The following is a 16,871-nucleotide window of genomic DNA, read 5'->3' as shown; positions in this document are numbered from 1 at the left end:
GCTAGCAGAATTTTTTAAAAATTGATAAGCTGATTTAACATTCATGTGGAAATACAAAGTAATCTATAATAGCAAAATAATCATGAAAAAGAACACAAGTGGAGGATTGACATTATCTGATTTCAAGAACTTTTATAAACCTACAGTAATTAAAACACCTGCAGTTACTGGTGTAAGGATGGCCAGGTACATCAATGGGACAGAACAGAGTCTAGAAATAAACCTATACACATATGCTCAACTAATTTTGACAAAGGCACAGTACCAAAAAGTAGAGAAAATATAGAATTTTCAACAAATGGTGCTGGAACAACTGGATATCCATATGCAAAGAAATGAACTTGAATCCATACCTTGCCTCACAAGTAAAAGACAACACAAAATGAACCATATCTAAATGCAAGGCCTAAAACTATAAAACTTCTAAAGGAAAACTTAAAAGAAAATTTTGTGACCTTGTGTTAGGCAAAGTATTCTTAGACATGAACAAAAAAAGAAAAATCCATAGAAGAACAAATGGATAAACTGGATTCATCAAAAAGAAAAAGGGCGCTGGCCAGTGTCATGGCTCAGTTGGTTGCACAGTGGGTATACACATCCCCATCAGAATGGCTAGGATTTAAAAAACTGACAATACTAAGCGTTAGTGAAAATAGGGAGGAAATGGAATTCTCATGCACTGCTGGTGGGAATGGAAAATGGCCCAAAAAAACCCAACTCAGTAGTCTCTTAACAAGGGATATAAAAAGGCATGAGGAAACTTTTAGGGGTGATGGATATGCTAACTCTCTGGATTGTGGGGATGAGTTCATATGTGTACACACATATGCAAAACTATCAAGCTATACACTACTATGCGTGTAGTTTACCTAACCAAGCTGTTGTAAATAAAGCACTATTACAGGAAAAAATATAAGACAGTGGCTGTAACATAGATAGAAAGAGGATATAAAATGATAGAAAATGAAGCTAGAGGATACTGTAGCCTTTAACCTTAGAGCAATGAGAAGTAAAGGCTCGGTTTTAAACACAATGAGATCTAGGACTGCTGGCCAAGATGGAGGCATACGTAGGTATACTTTGCCTCCTCACACAACCAAAAGAACGACAAAAACAATTAAAAAAACAAAAACAACCAGAACGGCCAGAACAATCAAAATGTATGGAAGTCTGACAACCAAGGAATTAAAAAGGACATATTATCCAGACTGGTAGGAGGAGCAGAGACGGGCAGCTGGGGCAGAGAGGACTCAAGGCAAGGCAGTGGCTGGAGGATCAGGTGGGTGAGGCAGCAGCTGGTGGTCCCACATTTGCATGTGGGTAAACTAGGAGGAACAACTGGGGAGTGAGACAGACCACAGAACATGGGGTTCCAGTGCAGGAAAAGAAAGCCTGAAACCTCTGGTTGTAAAAACCTGTGGGAGTTGTGGTGGTGGGAGAAACTCCCAGCCTCACAGGAGGGTTCATTGGAGAAACCCACAGGGTCCTAGAACATACACAAACCCACCCACCTGGGAATCAGCACCAGAATGGTCCAATTTGCTTGGATACAGGGGTAAGTGACTCAAAGCCAGCCAAGAGCCAATCAAGCGACATTATTCCTGACCCCTCCCCCACCTACAGTGCCACAATGCAGCTATGTGGTTGCCCCACCCTGGAGAATACCTGAGGCTCTGCCCCTTACATCCTAATGCGTGTACTGAGACAAAGATATAGGGGCCAAATCAAAGAACTGATCAAAGCTCCAAAAACAGAACTAAGCAATGAAGAGATAGCCAACCTAACAGATGCACAGTTCAAAACACTGCTAATCAGGATGCTCACAGAAATGGTTGAGTATGATCGCAAAATAGAGGAAAAAAGTGAAGCCTATGCAAAGTGAAATAATGAAAAATATACAGGGAACCAATATTAAAGGGAAGGAAACCAGGACTCAAATCAATGAGAAGGAATAAATAAACATTCAACTGGAACAAAATGAAGAAACAAGAATTTAAAAAGTGAGGAGAGGCTTAGGAACCTCAGGGACAACTTTAAACATTCCAACATCTGAATCACAGGGGTGCCAGAAGGAGAAGAACAAGAGCAAGAAATTGACAACTTACTTGAACAAATAATGAAGGAGAACTTCCCTAATCTGGCAAAGAAATGAGACTTCCAGGAAGTCCAGGAAGCCCAGAGAGTCCCTAAGAAGTTGGACCCAAGGAGGAACACACCAAGGCATATAATTATATTACATTACATTAAAATGGAGAGAATCCTAGCAGCAGCAGGAGATAAGGAGACAGTTATCTACAAAGGAGTGCCCATAAGACTGTCAGCTGATTTCTCAAAAGAAACCTTGTAGGCAAGAAGAGGCTGGAAAGAAGTATTCCAAGTCATGAAAGGCAAGGACCTACATCCAAGATTGCTCTATCCAGCAAAGCTATCATTTAGAATGGAAGGGCAGATAAAGTGCTTCCCAGATAAGGTCAAGTTAAAGGACTTCATCATCACCAAGCCCTTATTATGTGAAATATTAAAAGGATTTATCTAAGAAAAAGTGATCAAAATTATGAACAGTAAAATGACAACAAAGTCACAAAGACCAATAACTAAACCTAAAAACAAAAAAAAAATGAACTAAGGAAACAACTAAAACAGGAACAGAATCACAGAAATGGAGAACACATGGAGGGTTATCAGTGGTGTGGGGGTACAGACTGGGGAGAAAGGTACAGGAAATAAGAAGCATAAATGGTAGGTACAAAATAGACAGGGGGAGGTTAAGAATAGTATAGGGAATGGAAAAACCAAAGAACTTACATGTATGACCCACTGACATGAACTAAGTGTGGGAGAATGTTGGTGGGAAAGGGGGAGCAGGGTGGAAAGGAATAAAGGGGAGAAAAAAATGGGACAACTGTAATGGCATAATCAATAAAATATACTTAAAAAATTAAACATAATGAGATCTCAATTTTTTAAAATATATAATAATTACAGTTGTAGACCAAAGTTCCAGGAGGTAAAACGGCAGGGAGAACAGTTATGAGGTTATTTCAGTATTCTGGGAGGGAATCTTCATAACCTGACCTTGGGTGAAGGCATTGGAGAAAAACAGAGTAAAGAGACACACTAGGTATCACCATTCACACTGAGACAAGTACAGTGGAAAGTCTCATAGCTCTTTGGCTGAGAGCATACAATCACTCTCACTTTATAGTAATATCAAACATATTTCTTAGGTAAACAGCGATACAGCACGTCAGTGCTCTATGGTTCAGTACTACACAAGTTGTACATATATTACTACAGTATACATAAAATGCTTTATATTTATGCAATGGTCCTACCTTTACAATCCATGCTAAGTTGTTCAATTAGCAACATGAAATTCTTACAGTTGGAGTAAGGCAATTCACAGTGTTCTGAAAATGTTTCAGATGACTGAGTTAAGTCATCAAGGTCATCCATGGAATTAAATTTCTCTTTGACCTACAAATAAATAATACTGGTTTTCAAAATGTTAATAAAATATATTAAGTATATAGAGGTAATAAATATCCACCTTTTTATAAAAACAAAAACATGAGTATTCTTAAAAGAATTGATTTTTATAAAAAACATACCTTTATCAATAATATTTCTAAATTACCTTCACAAAGTACATGTCCCTATAATAAACAAAGATTTTCTGTTGTTTCACTATATCTATTATAATTTTTTACCACAAATAATATTTTTGATAGCTTATTTTTTATAATACCTTGTTCTCTTCACTAAATGTTTTCTCTTCATAAGATGTTTTCTCTGTAGATCTAAAAAGAAAACAGTTCTTTTCAGGTAAATATTTAAGATACTTAAGATACAAAGAATATCTAAACCTATTGTTTCTTATGTAAATGAAGGTTTACAGTCTTATGTCTACATTTGTAATTAACTTTCCATAAGGGGGATTAAACAATAAACAGAATAACTAACATTAAAGGATAAAGAAAATATCCTGCTCATATTAACATGAAGTATTAAATTTAGATCAAGCTGATAGCCAAAGCAAAAGGAAAACCATAATGTTTGTTACTTGCACTACAGATAGGAAGAAATAATATACCATAGTTTTTTCATTGTCATTTTCAATAAACACGAGTTTCTACAGGCACTAAGACCTAGTTGGAAAGTATTACTTAAGCCTTACATGAAGGAATTCCTCTTATAATAATCATGATACTAGCTTTTCGAGGACTTACTGTGCAACTAGTAAGCATTATTGGCAAGCATTTTACATGTCTCAGGAGCATTTTAATCCTTGCAAGAAATCTTGGAGGTAGGCAATATATTAGGTACTTTACAAAGAAAGAAAATGGGACATAGAAAAGCTAAGTAACTTGCCAGAGTCTATAACAGGTGGTCAATAGCAGACCTGGAATTCAAACCCAGGAAATCTGACTTCAAAACATGTGTTTTGAGAATGGGGAAGATGGTGGCGTAGGCAGACATGGCTTGCTTCTTCACACAACCACATCAAAATTACAACTAAACTATATAGAACAACCATCACTCAGAACCACTAGAAATCAAGGTGAATGGAAGTCTGACAACCACGGAATTAAAGAAATTGCATCCATTCACTCTCGTAGGAGGGGTGCAGATGCAGAACAGGCTGGTCCCTTAGCCACATGTGGTGGATAAAAATTTGGGAGGGATATCTCAGGACTGAGGAGTCCCAGACCCACACCAGGATCCCCCCCACAGGGTTCCAGTGCCAGGAAGAAAAGTCCCCAAAACTCCTGCCTACAAAAACCAGTGGGGATTGAGTCAGTGGTAGAAAACTGCTGGAGTCCCAAGCAATTCTTCTTCAAGATCTCACACATGCACTCACCTACTCAAACTCACCCCTTCTAAGCTCCAGCACCAAGGTAGCAGCTTGAAAGGTACAAGTGACATACTGGGACAAACTGAAGTGTCTAGCATCAAGGTAAGCAGAGGCCATTGTCTTTTCTAATCTTCCCTAGCACAGAGCCACAGAGCCAGAAAGCTGGTACCATATCTGAGACTCCATCAACTTGTGTTTTTTTTTGTTACATAAATTAACCCATTTATTATTAGCTAGTGATGTTTCCCATTGCTGTTTGACCCACCCTGGAGATTCCAAGAGACTCTGCCCCATCCAACTTATGGGTCCACCCAAGCTGCTTTTCCATATGAATGGCTGGTTTTGGCTCATGACGCACAACTTCCTAAATCCTCTCAAACAAACAACAGATGAGATGGCCTCGGTGAGCCCCAAGGCCTGCACTAAGAACCAGTAGCCAGTGTAGATTCACAGCCTGGCTCTTGCCTGGAAATCTCTAAGTTTAGCACAAGTAGCAGCCATCTCAGATTGCTTTAGAGCTCAGGCAGGGCTTCTCTTGGGCAAAACACAGGTGAGGGCTGTCCCTGGGTGTGCTGCACCACCTGGGGAACTCCAGGGCCAGCACACCCAGTTGGACAGCTACAGGCCACATGGGAGGACAACCACCTTGACCCTATACAGGCAATCTTCCACAAAATGTGGAGATTTGTGGTAAGTGGTCACAGCCAATCCTTGCAGCTGACTGGCCTGTGTAAATCCCTCCCATTGATCTGCCAACAGCAACTAAGACTCAAGTACAAGAGGAGGGTGTACTCAGCCCCATGAAGCACGCATCTTGAGTACCCAGCTTGGGTGACAGGTGAGGATGTGCCACTGGATCCTACAGGACACCTACTACATTAGGCCATACTAGCTACCAAGACATGGAGTCAAAGCAGCTTCTACCTAATACATAGAAACAAACACAGGGAGGCTGCCAAAATGAGGAGACAAAGAAACATGGCCCAAATGAAATGATAGATCAAAAACTCCAGAAAAAGCTAAACAAAATGGAAATAAGAAATCTTTTCAGATGCAGAGGTTCAAAACATGGGTTATCAGGATGCTCAAGGAACTTAGTGAGGACCTCAGCAGCATCAAAAAGATCCAGTCAGAAATGAAGGATACACTAATTGAAATAAAGAACAATTTACAGAGAAACAACAGTAGAATGGATGAAGCTGAGAGTCAAATCAATGATTTGGAACATAAGGAAGTAAAAAACCACCAATGAGAACAAGAGAAAAGATGAGGAGTGCTGTCCCTCTGCGACAACTTAAGAGGTCCAACATTCGCATCATTGGGTGGCAGAAGGAGAAGAGAAAGAGCAAGAAATTGAAAATCTATTTGAAAAATGAAAGAAAACTTCCCTAATTTGGTGAAGAAAATAGACATGCAAGTCCAGGAAGCATAGAATCTCAAAAAAGATGAATGCAAAGAGCCCCCCCCCACCCCAAGACATGCAATTAAAATGCCAAAGCTTAACGATAAAGAAAGAATCTTAAAAGAATCAACAGAAAATAAGTCAGTTACCTACAGGGGAGTTCCCATAAGGCCGTCAGATGATTTTTCAAAAGAAACTTTGCAGGATAGAAGGGACTGGCAAGAAATATTTGAAATCATGAAAAGCAGGGACCTAATCCAAAATTGCTCTACCCAACAAATCTGTCATTTAGAATCGAAGGGCAAAGAGCTTCCCAGACAAGAAAAAACTATAGAAGTTCATCATAACCAAACCATTATTATATGAAATGTTAAATGGACTCAGTTAAGAAAAAGAAGATCAAACTATGAACAATAAAATAGCAAAATACATATCTATCAATAATTGAATCTAAGCAAATAAAAACTAACAAAAGTTGTACAATATACAAACTAAGTTGTACACAAGTTATACAACAAACAAAAAAGCTATATAAAAACAAAACTAATAATATTTTTAAAAAAATAGTTATGCAAATAAGTTTTCTGGTTAACACTAAGCATCTAAAAAAGGAGGGATCTTTATGAGAGCAATTATTAAATAATTCCTCTTGACCCAAACTTCAAAAATAAGTCTATAATTATAGAATATGAGATAATCTTCATTATGAACATAGTTGATGGAAGGCAACTTTTACACAGAAAACATTTCAATTAAAGTTCTTCAAACTTAGGAAAAGACTAACAACCATGGTAACAAGAAGCCACTGGAATCAGTTTTTATTGTGTTTAATCAGTCAGTGACCACAGGCCTCACTCACCAATCACTGTAGATCACTTCTTTCGAAGGAAAGCCATTCAGAGACAACCTTATTGGAATAAACAAGCCTCAGAGTGCCAACCAATCAACACCCATCTCACCAGAATAACCATGCTGCCTCATATGATGTCAATCCACTTAAGCCTCTGAAAGTCCACTAATCCTTAAACCCCACTTGTCCAGAAACCATGTAAAGCAGGAGCAGTCCACTACGTCAGAAAAGACTGTGCCTGACCAGCATAGCTCTCTCAGTATAATGAGCAACAAATACCAACTTTATGTTCTTAGTTCAGATATTGAGAGTTCATTAACCTTTGGCAAAAATTGTTTTAAAGTCCTAGAATAACTTACCACCACTATACTTTCTGCTTCATAATAAAATATAAATGAAGTTTGCTATTCCTTTCATCCACTTTACCATAATTAATACTACTATGAATATGAATAATAAAAATGGTGAGTAAGCACAATATTGGGCTTCTCTCCCTAAATGGAAAAGTATTCATGGAGAAAATAGAGCTTACTAGAAAGAGCCAAAAAGAATATTTAAAATGCACATAACTGGCAGATAAAATTGTCAGAATGGTTCCACATCAAACTTATTTCTTATTTCCATGTGCGCTGCATAATGTTTAAGGCAACACACAAAGTGAAATTCCATTCATTCAGTCAATATTTGAGTAGTATGGCATGCTAGGCCCTTTTCTAGACACTGAGGCTATGGCAGTTGAATACACAAAAACCCTAGTCATGAGAGTGAAGTAAACACAATAATAAACTAGATAGGAAAAATATACAGCATGTTAGAGGAGATAAATGAAATTTTAATGTGTTGTGTGGGGAGAAGGTCGGTAAAATATTAGGCTGGCCAAGATAGGTCTTGTTAAGAAAGAGGCTCTTAAGTAAAGAACTAAAAGAATGGAAAAAGCATGCCATCTGTATATCTGAGGGAAACGCATTCCAGATTGAATCAACAACAAGTACAGACATATTCCCTCAGCATTTAGGAATAGTGAGAAATTCAGTCTGGTTGGACCAAAACAAAAAGGATAGAAAATAGAAGTTCAAGTCAGAAACAGAGATCTAAGATGACAAGATTATGTAAGGCCTTGCAGGTATTATGAAGAACTTTGGCATGTACTCTGAATGAAATGGGAGGCAATTAGAAGGTTTTGAGTAGAGGAATGGCATTATCTGACTCATCTTTTAATAGGACCACTGTGTTTAGAATTGAGAAAAGAGTAAAAAGGGGGAAGAAAGGGAGGGAGGGAAGAAGAGAGAGAAGGGAAGAAGGAAGGAAAGGAAGGAAGGAGGAAGGAAGGAAGGAAGGAAAGCCAATTAGTTGTCTATTATACTAATTTAAACAGCAGATGATAGTGGCTTGTGTCTGAAAGATGCTTCTGGATAAATGTTGAAGGTAACCTGAAAGTTTTGCTGACAGATTAGATGTGAGGTATAAGAGAAGTTGACACCAAGTTTTTGGCAAAGCAATTGAAGAGTTGTCATTAACTCAAACAGAAAGACTGTGTGAAGGGCAGGTGTGAAAAAACAGTATCAGCAGTTCAATTTTGGACATCTTAAGTCTGAAATACCCAAGACTTATCCAAAAAGAGATCTCAAGTAGACAGTCTGATATACAGGGCTGGAATTAAGGAGAGATATGATATCTGGGCTGGAAATACAAATTTGGGGATTAGCATATGCAAGGTAGTAAAAGTCATGGGAAAAATAAACCAAGGACTGAATCCTGAAACACTTGAACTATAAAAGGTGGGGCATGGGGAGAAACAAGTAAAACAGACTGAGATGCATGGACTAGACAGGAAGCAGGCAACCAGGAAAGTGTGCTTCCCACCCTGAAGACTAAGTCCTGAAAGCCAAGTGAAGAAAGTATTTTGAAGAGTTTCCCACTGGGTCAAATATTGTTGACAGATTATGTAAAACAAGATCTAAAAAATTATAGCTAGTTGTATTAGAGTGAAAAACCAGTGGTAACCTTCAGAAAAACAATTATGGAAGAGAGAAAGGACTAAAATTTACTAGAGTGGGTTCAAGAGTGCATGGAAGGGAGATGAGAATCAGGGAGACAACTTTTAAGAACTTTGTAGCTAGATGGCATGATCGTGGATGATCTAATTTTCTTGTTTAGCTATAGTTTTTCAATCCTTTCATAGTGATTATATGGTATTTTTGCAACACAAAAAAGTTTTTTAATTGAAAATATGCCCAGACCACTTATTAAATAATAAATATACAAAATTATACAAATAAAAGACCCCATGAAATTTTTTAGATATACAGGATGGGGCAAAAGTAGGTTTACAGTTCTCAGTACAATAAAGAGAGTTCATTCTTGTATTATGATTTTATTAATCATTGTATTATTTTCCATACAAACTGTAAACCTACTTTGTCCCACCCAGTGTAATGATATTACTAAACCGATTATCATTTTTCTTATAGTTAAAAAAGGTAACAAGGATTTTTTGCTTGATGAAAATCAACTCTAGAATATTTTCTATTACTAAATATACCAAGTAATCAGTCATATAAAATTCTGTAACAGAAATAAAGGGTGAAACATAAAATTTTCTTTATAAACTGAATTTTTAAAAATTGTGTAATATGAAGTCACTGTTGAAAAAATTTGGTGTGGTGCATACTGAAATATATTCTCTTTAAAAAAGAAAGGATAAAGGCATGTATGCAGGGAAACTTTAAAAAGAAGATTTACTACATTAGTAGCACCTTGCTTTATAGTGCAGGGGTCAGCAAATAACTGCCTTCAGGCCAAGTCCAGCCCCATTGCCTGCTTGTAAACTCTTTTATTGGCACACAGCTACACATGTTCATCTACCTATTGTTTATGGAAGATTTCAGACTACAGTGAAAGAGACCTGATAGTCCACAAAGTCTAAAATATTGACCATCTGGCTCTATACAGAGAAGGTCTGTGCCTGCCACTTTAACAGACTGATCCATTAAAATGTCCATACTACCAAAAGCAATTTACACATTCAATTGCAATACCTATTAAAGTACCAATGGCATATTTCACAGACGTAAGAAACAAACACTTCAACAATTTATATGGAACCATAAACGACCCCGAATAGCTGCTGCAATTTTGAGAAAGAAGAGTAAAAGTAGGAGGGATCACAATACCTGACACTAAAACTATACTACAAGGCCACTGTGATTCAAACACCTGGTACTGGCATAAAAAACAGGCACATAGACCAATGGAACAGAACAGAGAGCCCAGAAATAAACCCAAGTCTCCACTGTCAATTAATATTCGACAAAGGACAGCAGCAATATAAAATGGAATAAAAAATAGCCTCTTCAACAAATGGTGTTGGGAGAACTGGACAGCTACATGCAAAAAAATGAAAACTCGAGCACCAACTTACACCTTATACAAAAATAGATTCAAGGTGGAATAAAAGACTTAAATATAAAGCGTGACACCATTAAAGTCCTAGAAGAGAACGTAGGTAGGAAAATCTCAGATATTTCACGCAGCAGAAACTTTTTTACTGACTTGTCTCCTAGAGCAAGGGACATAAAGGAAAGAATAAACAAATGGGACCTCATCAAAATTAAAAGCTTTTGCACAAGCTAAGGAAAACAGTATCAAAATAAAAAGAGAACCAACTGTATGGGAAAACATATTTGCCAATGATACCTCAGACAAGGGTTTAATCTCCAAAATATATAAAGAACTTACACGACTCCACTCTAAGAAGACAAGTAACCCAATTAAAAAATGGGCAAAGGACTTGAACAGACACTTCTCCAAGGAGGACATACAGAAAATCCAAAGACACATGAAGCGATGCTCAATATCGCTAGCCACCAGAGAGATGCAGATTAAAACCACAATGAGATACCACTTCACACCAGTCAGAATGGCCATCATAAACAAAGCAACAAACAACAAGTGTTGGAGAGGATGTGGAGAAAGGGGGTCCCTAGTGCACTGTTGGTGGGACTGCAGACTGGTACAACCACTATGGAAAGCAGTTTGGAACTTCCTCAGAAAACTAAAAATGGATCTGCCTTTTGACCCAGCATTCCACTGCTGGGGACTATATCCTAAGAAACAGAACTAAAACACCAATACAAAAGAACCTTTGCACCCCGATATTCATAGCAGCACACTTTACAATAGTTAGGTGCTGGAAGCAACCTAGATGCCCATCCAGTAAATGAATGGAATCAAAAACTATGGAACATTACACAATGGAATTCTATGCAGGCAGAGAAAGAAAGAGCGCATACCCTTTGCCACGCATGATGGGAAGCTGGAAAGCATATGCTAAGGTGAAACAAGCCCAGGCATGTGGAAGTGGAAAGACAAATACCCACCATGACTATCACCTCTCTTTAAAGGAAATCTAAACAACAAAACAAAAACAAAAACAACTAGCAACATATAACCAAAGACACTGAAATAGGGGATAGTCTGGACAGTGGGCCACAGAGGGGAGAGAAAGAGGGAATTTCAGGGGGGAATGGGTAGGGATTACAGGAACAAGTTTGGAGGGACACATGGACAAAAACTAGAGGTGGGGGGTGGTGGGGGGAGGGGGGGAGGGTTGGGTGGGTGGGGCTGGAATGGGAGTATGGGGGAGAGAAACTGTACTTGAACAATGATTAAAAAAAAAACAGAAAACCAGATTGATCCATTGGTGTGTTTTAATGTTTACTTGATAAACTAAAATTTTTATACAAAACATGGAACAAACTGTCATGTGAAACTCTTTGCTTCAGATTAACTTGGGGTCCAATATTTGAGCACCTCACATATTACGAACAAAACAGAAAAATCTAATAACTAGCAATTTGGATGGTAACAGAGTGCCAGTGTAGCATATAACTTCCTTTTGAAGCACGGCAGATATTAAAAATATTCTAAAAAAAAATGTGTTTCAGATATGACATCAAACAAAATGCTTTAAATCTACTTCAGTTATGAAATGGTCAGTATGCTTAGACCTCACCTCATTTTTTCCAGTGGTTACATACCTTATTATTTATGGGTTTAAGAATTTATTTCCTTATAGATAGGTATTTAGATTACCTCCAACTTTTTTGATATACAATGCTATAAAAAATATCCTTAACATACATATGTATTTACAGGGAGGGCAAAAGGTAGGTTTATAGTTGTGAGTGTACAAAAAGAATTTATTATTGTATTATTAGTTATTAATTACTGTATTATTTTCCATATGAACAACTGCAAACCTACTTTTGCCCCTGCCCTGCATGTAACATATTTATAAAAATGTCCTTGAGGCATATATATATATATATATATATAATATATCCTTAACATTATGTCCTACTACATATATATATATAATGACCTATTGTATGTTTTATATACATAGTAATATATAATAAATGTCCCTAGAATACTTTCCTACAGGTCTAGTTCCAGAAGTATAGCTGTGGAGATTAAAAAATTACACATTTGAAATTATGAAACATGCTATTAATAATTACCATTCAAAAAAGATTAATCAATTTTATCTAGCAATAGTGTATGAAAATGCCATTTTTCTTTCATTTGCCAAGAAAAAATGGTTGTTATTTTTAAATATTTATCATCATGACTTCAGAAAATGGTATCTCATTGCTTGTTAACTGATATTTTTCTGATTACCAGACAAGGCTGAACATCACTAATAAAAATATAAATTGGCTTATCATGAATATTACCTCAAAATTAGAATTTGCTTTATGGGAAAATAACAATTACCTACTATTAAATATTGCTGGAAGCTTACCTATCAGAATATTCATTCCCTGTAACAGGGAATGGCTGCTTGTCAGTTTGTTCACTCTTCCTTTGTTGAATTAACCCATCACTGTCATCAGCATCAGCATTATGCATGTTTTCTGTTACATTCACTTCACTACTGTTGTGCATCTTTTTTTCTTCTTCAACCTTTAATGACAGTTTGAGATTAAGGATAATTGTTATTACTTTATTATTAAAAAGACCTTTTGTAGACCTGGCTGGCATAGCTCAGTGGATTTGAGCGTGGGCTGCGAACCAAAGTGTCGCAGGTTTGATTCCCAGTCAAGGCACATACCTAGGTTGCAGGCCAGGTCCACAGTGGGGGCCTGCCGAGAGGCAACCACACATTGATGTTTCTCTCTCTCTCTTCCTCCCTCCCTTCCTCTCTCTAAGAATAAATAAAATAAAATCTTAAAAAAACAGGTAACTTTAGTTAAAAAAAAAGACCTTTTGTGTTTTCATTAATTTTATCATTTGGCTCTTAGTTTAATTGTCATGACTTCAATCAGTAAAATATTTTTGTGCTTACTTTAATTTTATCATTACAGGTCTTTGAAATTCTAAATTATGCTTTACTTCTGTTTCAAAAAGCAGAATTTTCTAAGATTTCAAAAAGGGCTTTCTTAATTTGTGCTCTATTCACATCCACTTTCCCTTTTACCCTCCTTCCATTTGTCCAGCAGAAACATAGAAATAAAAAGACGAAGACATAAAATTTGTCGCCATCTCTTTCCCACCTGGATTCTGCATTACACAGCCAGGTTAGAGGATGTGACACAGTGCTTCAGTAACTAACAGAAGGCTTTCCTCTTTCTACAATAAGCTATATTTTTTGCTGACTTTTACAATTATTTTTGCTTTCAGAACACGGAGTTATCAAAAAGTGATAGTATTCATAAAATACATGAACCAAATTTTACTACGACACAGGAACAAAGTAAAACTGATGAATTGTTAGGTAATATACAATCCTGGAAAATGAGTGAGGCTCCCCAAATTTTACATTCAATAACCATAAAATTTTATGGCTAGAGGATATGATATAGAAGTAATTATCTACTTTAGCCTATTTGCTGATAATAGGAATAAAACCAAGGTTAAATGATCTGTCCAAAACTCCTAAAGATGCAATGCCTAGCATTTTATGCCACCAAAAGAGATGATATACTTTGATAATGCTGAATCAGATAAAAGAACAGAAAAATTTATCAAATTAATCAGATAAATTAAAAGTGTGACTTTTGCAAATTAATTTAATGCTTTAGTTTGGGGGAAGGGCTTATTCACCTCTTGCCTTTAAAGGAGAGTATCTCAACTTTTATCTATTTTTTAAAGTCAGTGTGCCTCAAAACTCAGTTTTCTCCTTTAAATACTAAATTTTTTTGTACAGGTGTTTTGCTACCTATATGCTAATGCCATGCATGTCAAAGTTTTCCATACTTTATTAAACAACATTATATAAAGTTTGAATGTACAAAAACATCTGAGAGTAATGATAAACTAAATATATGCGGAAATATATGTGTTTGTTATTAAAAATATCTCAAAGTGGTCAGTTTGGAATTCTAAGTTCCAGGGCTTTGAGTAAAGCATTTGAGATTGCACACACTGACGCATGGTAATAGATGAGTTCAGCTGGGAATATTTGTTTATGTTGCTTCCCTCAGTCATGGCTTCCTTCCCATTTTATTGCTTATGGAATGCAATTCATATTGAAGCCAATAAACTAAAACAAACAAACAAACAAAAAAAACCTACTGCTTACTACATTTTTAAAGCAATTTTCTTTATGCTTTTTCTGATTCAGGTCACATGGTACATAGCTAAATTAGTGTCCCAGTTCACATGGAAGACTGAGAGAGAGACTTAAGTTGATTAAGGAACATAAATTTTAAGGAGGTTTTCCTGAACTCCTATTATTTAGATGGCTGAAATAATTTCTAGATGCAATTACAAATTTACACAAACTCATTTTACACACAAACTTTTTTTCTTAAGTGAAAAACAGAATGGGTCAGATAACTGGTAAGAGAAAAACTACAAAGTAGCAGTAAGTTAACTGCTACCTCTTTTTCAAGTTTACCTTTCTTTTTCCAAAGCCAGAAAACTTAATTTTAACATCTCTACCTCATTCTTAAAACTTTGTATATCTTGCTGTGATTCTTCATTAGATAACTTTCAGATGTTCTGTCATTATATGGTAGAGAAAAACTTGACGCAGACACCAGCCCACAGTGTCTGTGGTGTTATGATTGAAATGAGACATTCACACGGACTACTGAGTCCTGCGGAGGAAAAGGGACGGCACAGCTACCTTCTCAAGGGGAGGGTGCCTCTGAGTGGCCTGGGCATTCTCTCTAGGGGACAGCACCCCAATCCTTGCCTTCAAAGCTTTTTTATTGGGTTTAATTTGCAGAGGAATACAAGTAAAGCTCATTAATCATTGTCAGGCAGTAAGGATCAAACAATATACAGCATACAAAGAACTACAAGGGCTTATTCTGAGTCAGGGTCTGTTAGCTAAAGGGCTACAAAACTTTGGGAAACAAACTCATTTCCTGTTCGGGCCTTTATCGTTTAATTAAGAGCATTCTTAGCAAAGCAGGTTTCACAGGAGTTTATGTTAGGCCTGATCACCCAGGGAACCGCCCTTTACAGCACAGGGCCGCCCTCTGTCATTGTTTCAGGATTAAGTCCCGCAGAGGAGGCAAGACTGCCTGGAGATTAGCAGACTTCTTGCAGACAGAATGAGGATTCAGGTTTTGTCAAAGTCAAGGGTCCATTACCCCCTTTTGCTGTAGCCCCCAAGTCCTTCCCTGGGGCCTCCACATGATCATGCCTGCTTACGTCGTTCCCTGCTTGGGGAATCTTACCTGTCATTGGCTAACTGATCAAGCATTGGCGGCCAGTTATGAAAAAAGGAGCAGAAGCAGCACTTCTGCCAGCGAGATCAGCTTTGTCTCCTTAGTGGTTTATGGTCCAAAGGTCGCTCAATTAGCCCTAGCCATGAGGGGGTTACAGCTTCTGAAACCAGGCAGGGTGGCTCCCAACATCTCCCCCTTTTTTGTTTTTGAATTCAATCACAGTTGTTAAGCCTGTGAAACCTACTATTTGCTGTTTCTGAATGCGATCTTAAGAAAATAACCTATATATATCATAAAGTACAAATAAGGATTAAGACAAAGGGGCACCCAAGGGTTGCTAGACTCAAACTTGTAAATTCAATCCATGAAAAATGTTGCAAATGCAAGGAAACAATAACAGTAACAGGTCTAGTTACACTTCAATCCTTGAGAGAATTAGCAGAGACTTCAAAACAGAAGGTTGGTCACTCAGTTTTAGCCATGGGGGGTTACAGCTCCTGAAACCAGGCAGGGCAGCTCCCAACAAAAACTCATATTAAAATTTTTTTTCAAAATTTTACTTATTTATTTTAGAGAGATGGGAGAAGAGAGGGAGAAAGAGAGAGAGAAACATCAATGTGCAAAGAGACACATCAATTGTTTGCCTCTCACAAACCCGCAACTGGGGACCTGTCCTGACCTAGAACTGAACTGATGACCTCTTGGTTCACAGGTGACACTCAATCCAGTAAGCCACACAAGCCAGGGCAAAAACTCACATTTTCTAATTCATGTTCTATACGGTTATTAGCAAATATCTTCATATAATGGCATCTGGGACAAATCTTGATTTTGGTTTTGTTTCCATATAACTATTTGTAACTGAAGAAATATCCTGTCTTATTTGATGCACGTGTTTCATTTCATTGCAGCAGGCAAACCACAAATCAACAATGCTTTTTGGATCAAAGACTGAGGTGTATGTCTGATGCCTAATTCCAATTAGTAATATTCCGTTCATATTTCTGCCATCTGTACATCAAACTCATTGTCTTTTTTCCACTTCAAACTTAACCACTGGGTATTTTACTTTTTATTTTT

At 37.2% G+C, this 16,871-nt stretch overlaps 1 protein-coding gene across 2 annotated transcripts in view; it reads right to left on the bottom strand.

Annotated features, from left to right (window-relative positions):
• Positions 1-16,871, bottom strand: part of LOC114492403 (ankyrin repeat domain-containing protein 26-like) — a 108,184-nt gene that overhangs the window by 37,981 nt on the left and 53,332 nt on the right. For both annotated transcript variants that reach the window (XM_036022582.1, XM_036022578.1), the window contains exons 18-20: positions 12,914-13,074; positions 3,749-3,800; positions 3,336-3,477 (exon numbers count right to left, since the gene is read on the bottom strand). In XM_036022582.1, the coding sequence (XP_035878475.1) occupies positions 3,336-3,477; positions 3,749-3,800; positions 12,914-13,074 (355 nt within the window). The remainder of the gene's footprint in view (positions 1-3,335; positions 3,478-3,748; positions 3,801-12,913; positions 13,075-16,871) is intronic.

This window comes from Phyllostomus discolor, chromosome 1 (assembly GCF_004126475.2).
Source record: "Phyllostomus discolor isolate MPI-MPIP mPhyDis1 chromosome 1, mPhyDis1.pri.v3, whole genome shotgun sequence".
NCBI classification, from domain to species: Eukaryota; Metazoa; Chordata; class Mammalia; order Chiroptera; family Phyllostomidae; genus Phyllostomus; species Phyllostomus discolor.
Note: the sequence above shows the minus strand (reverse complement) of the source record. Positions and strands in the feature narration are given on the sequence as shown.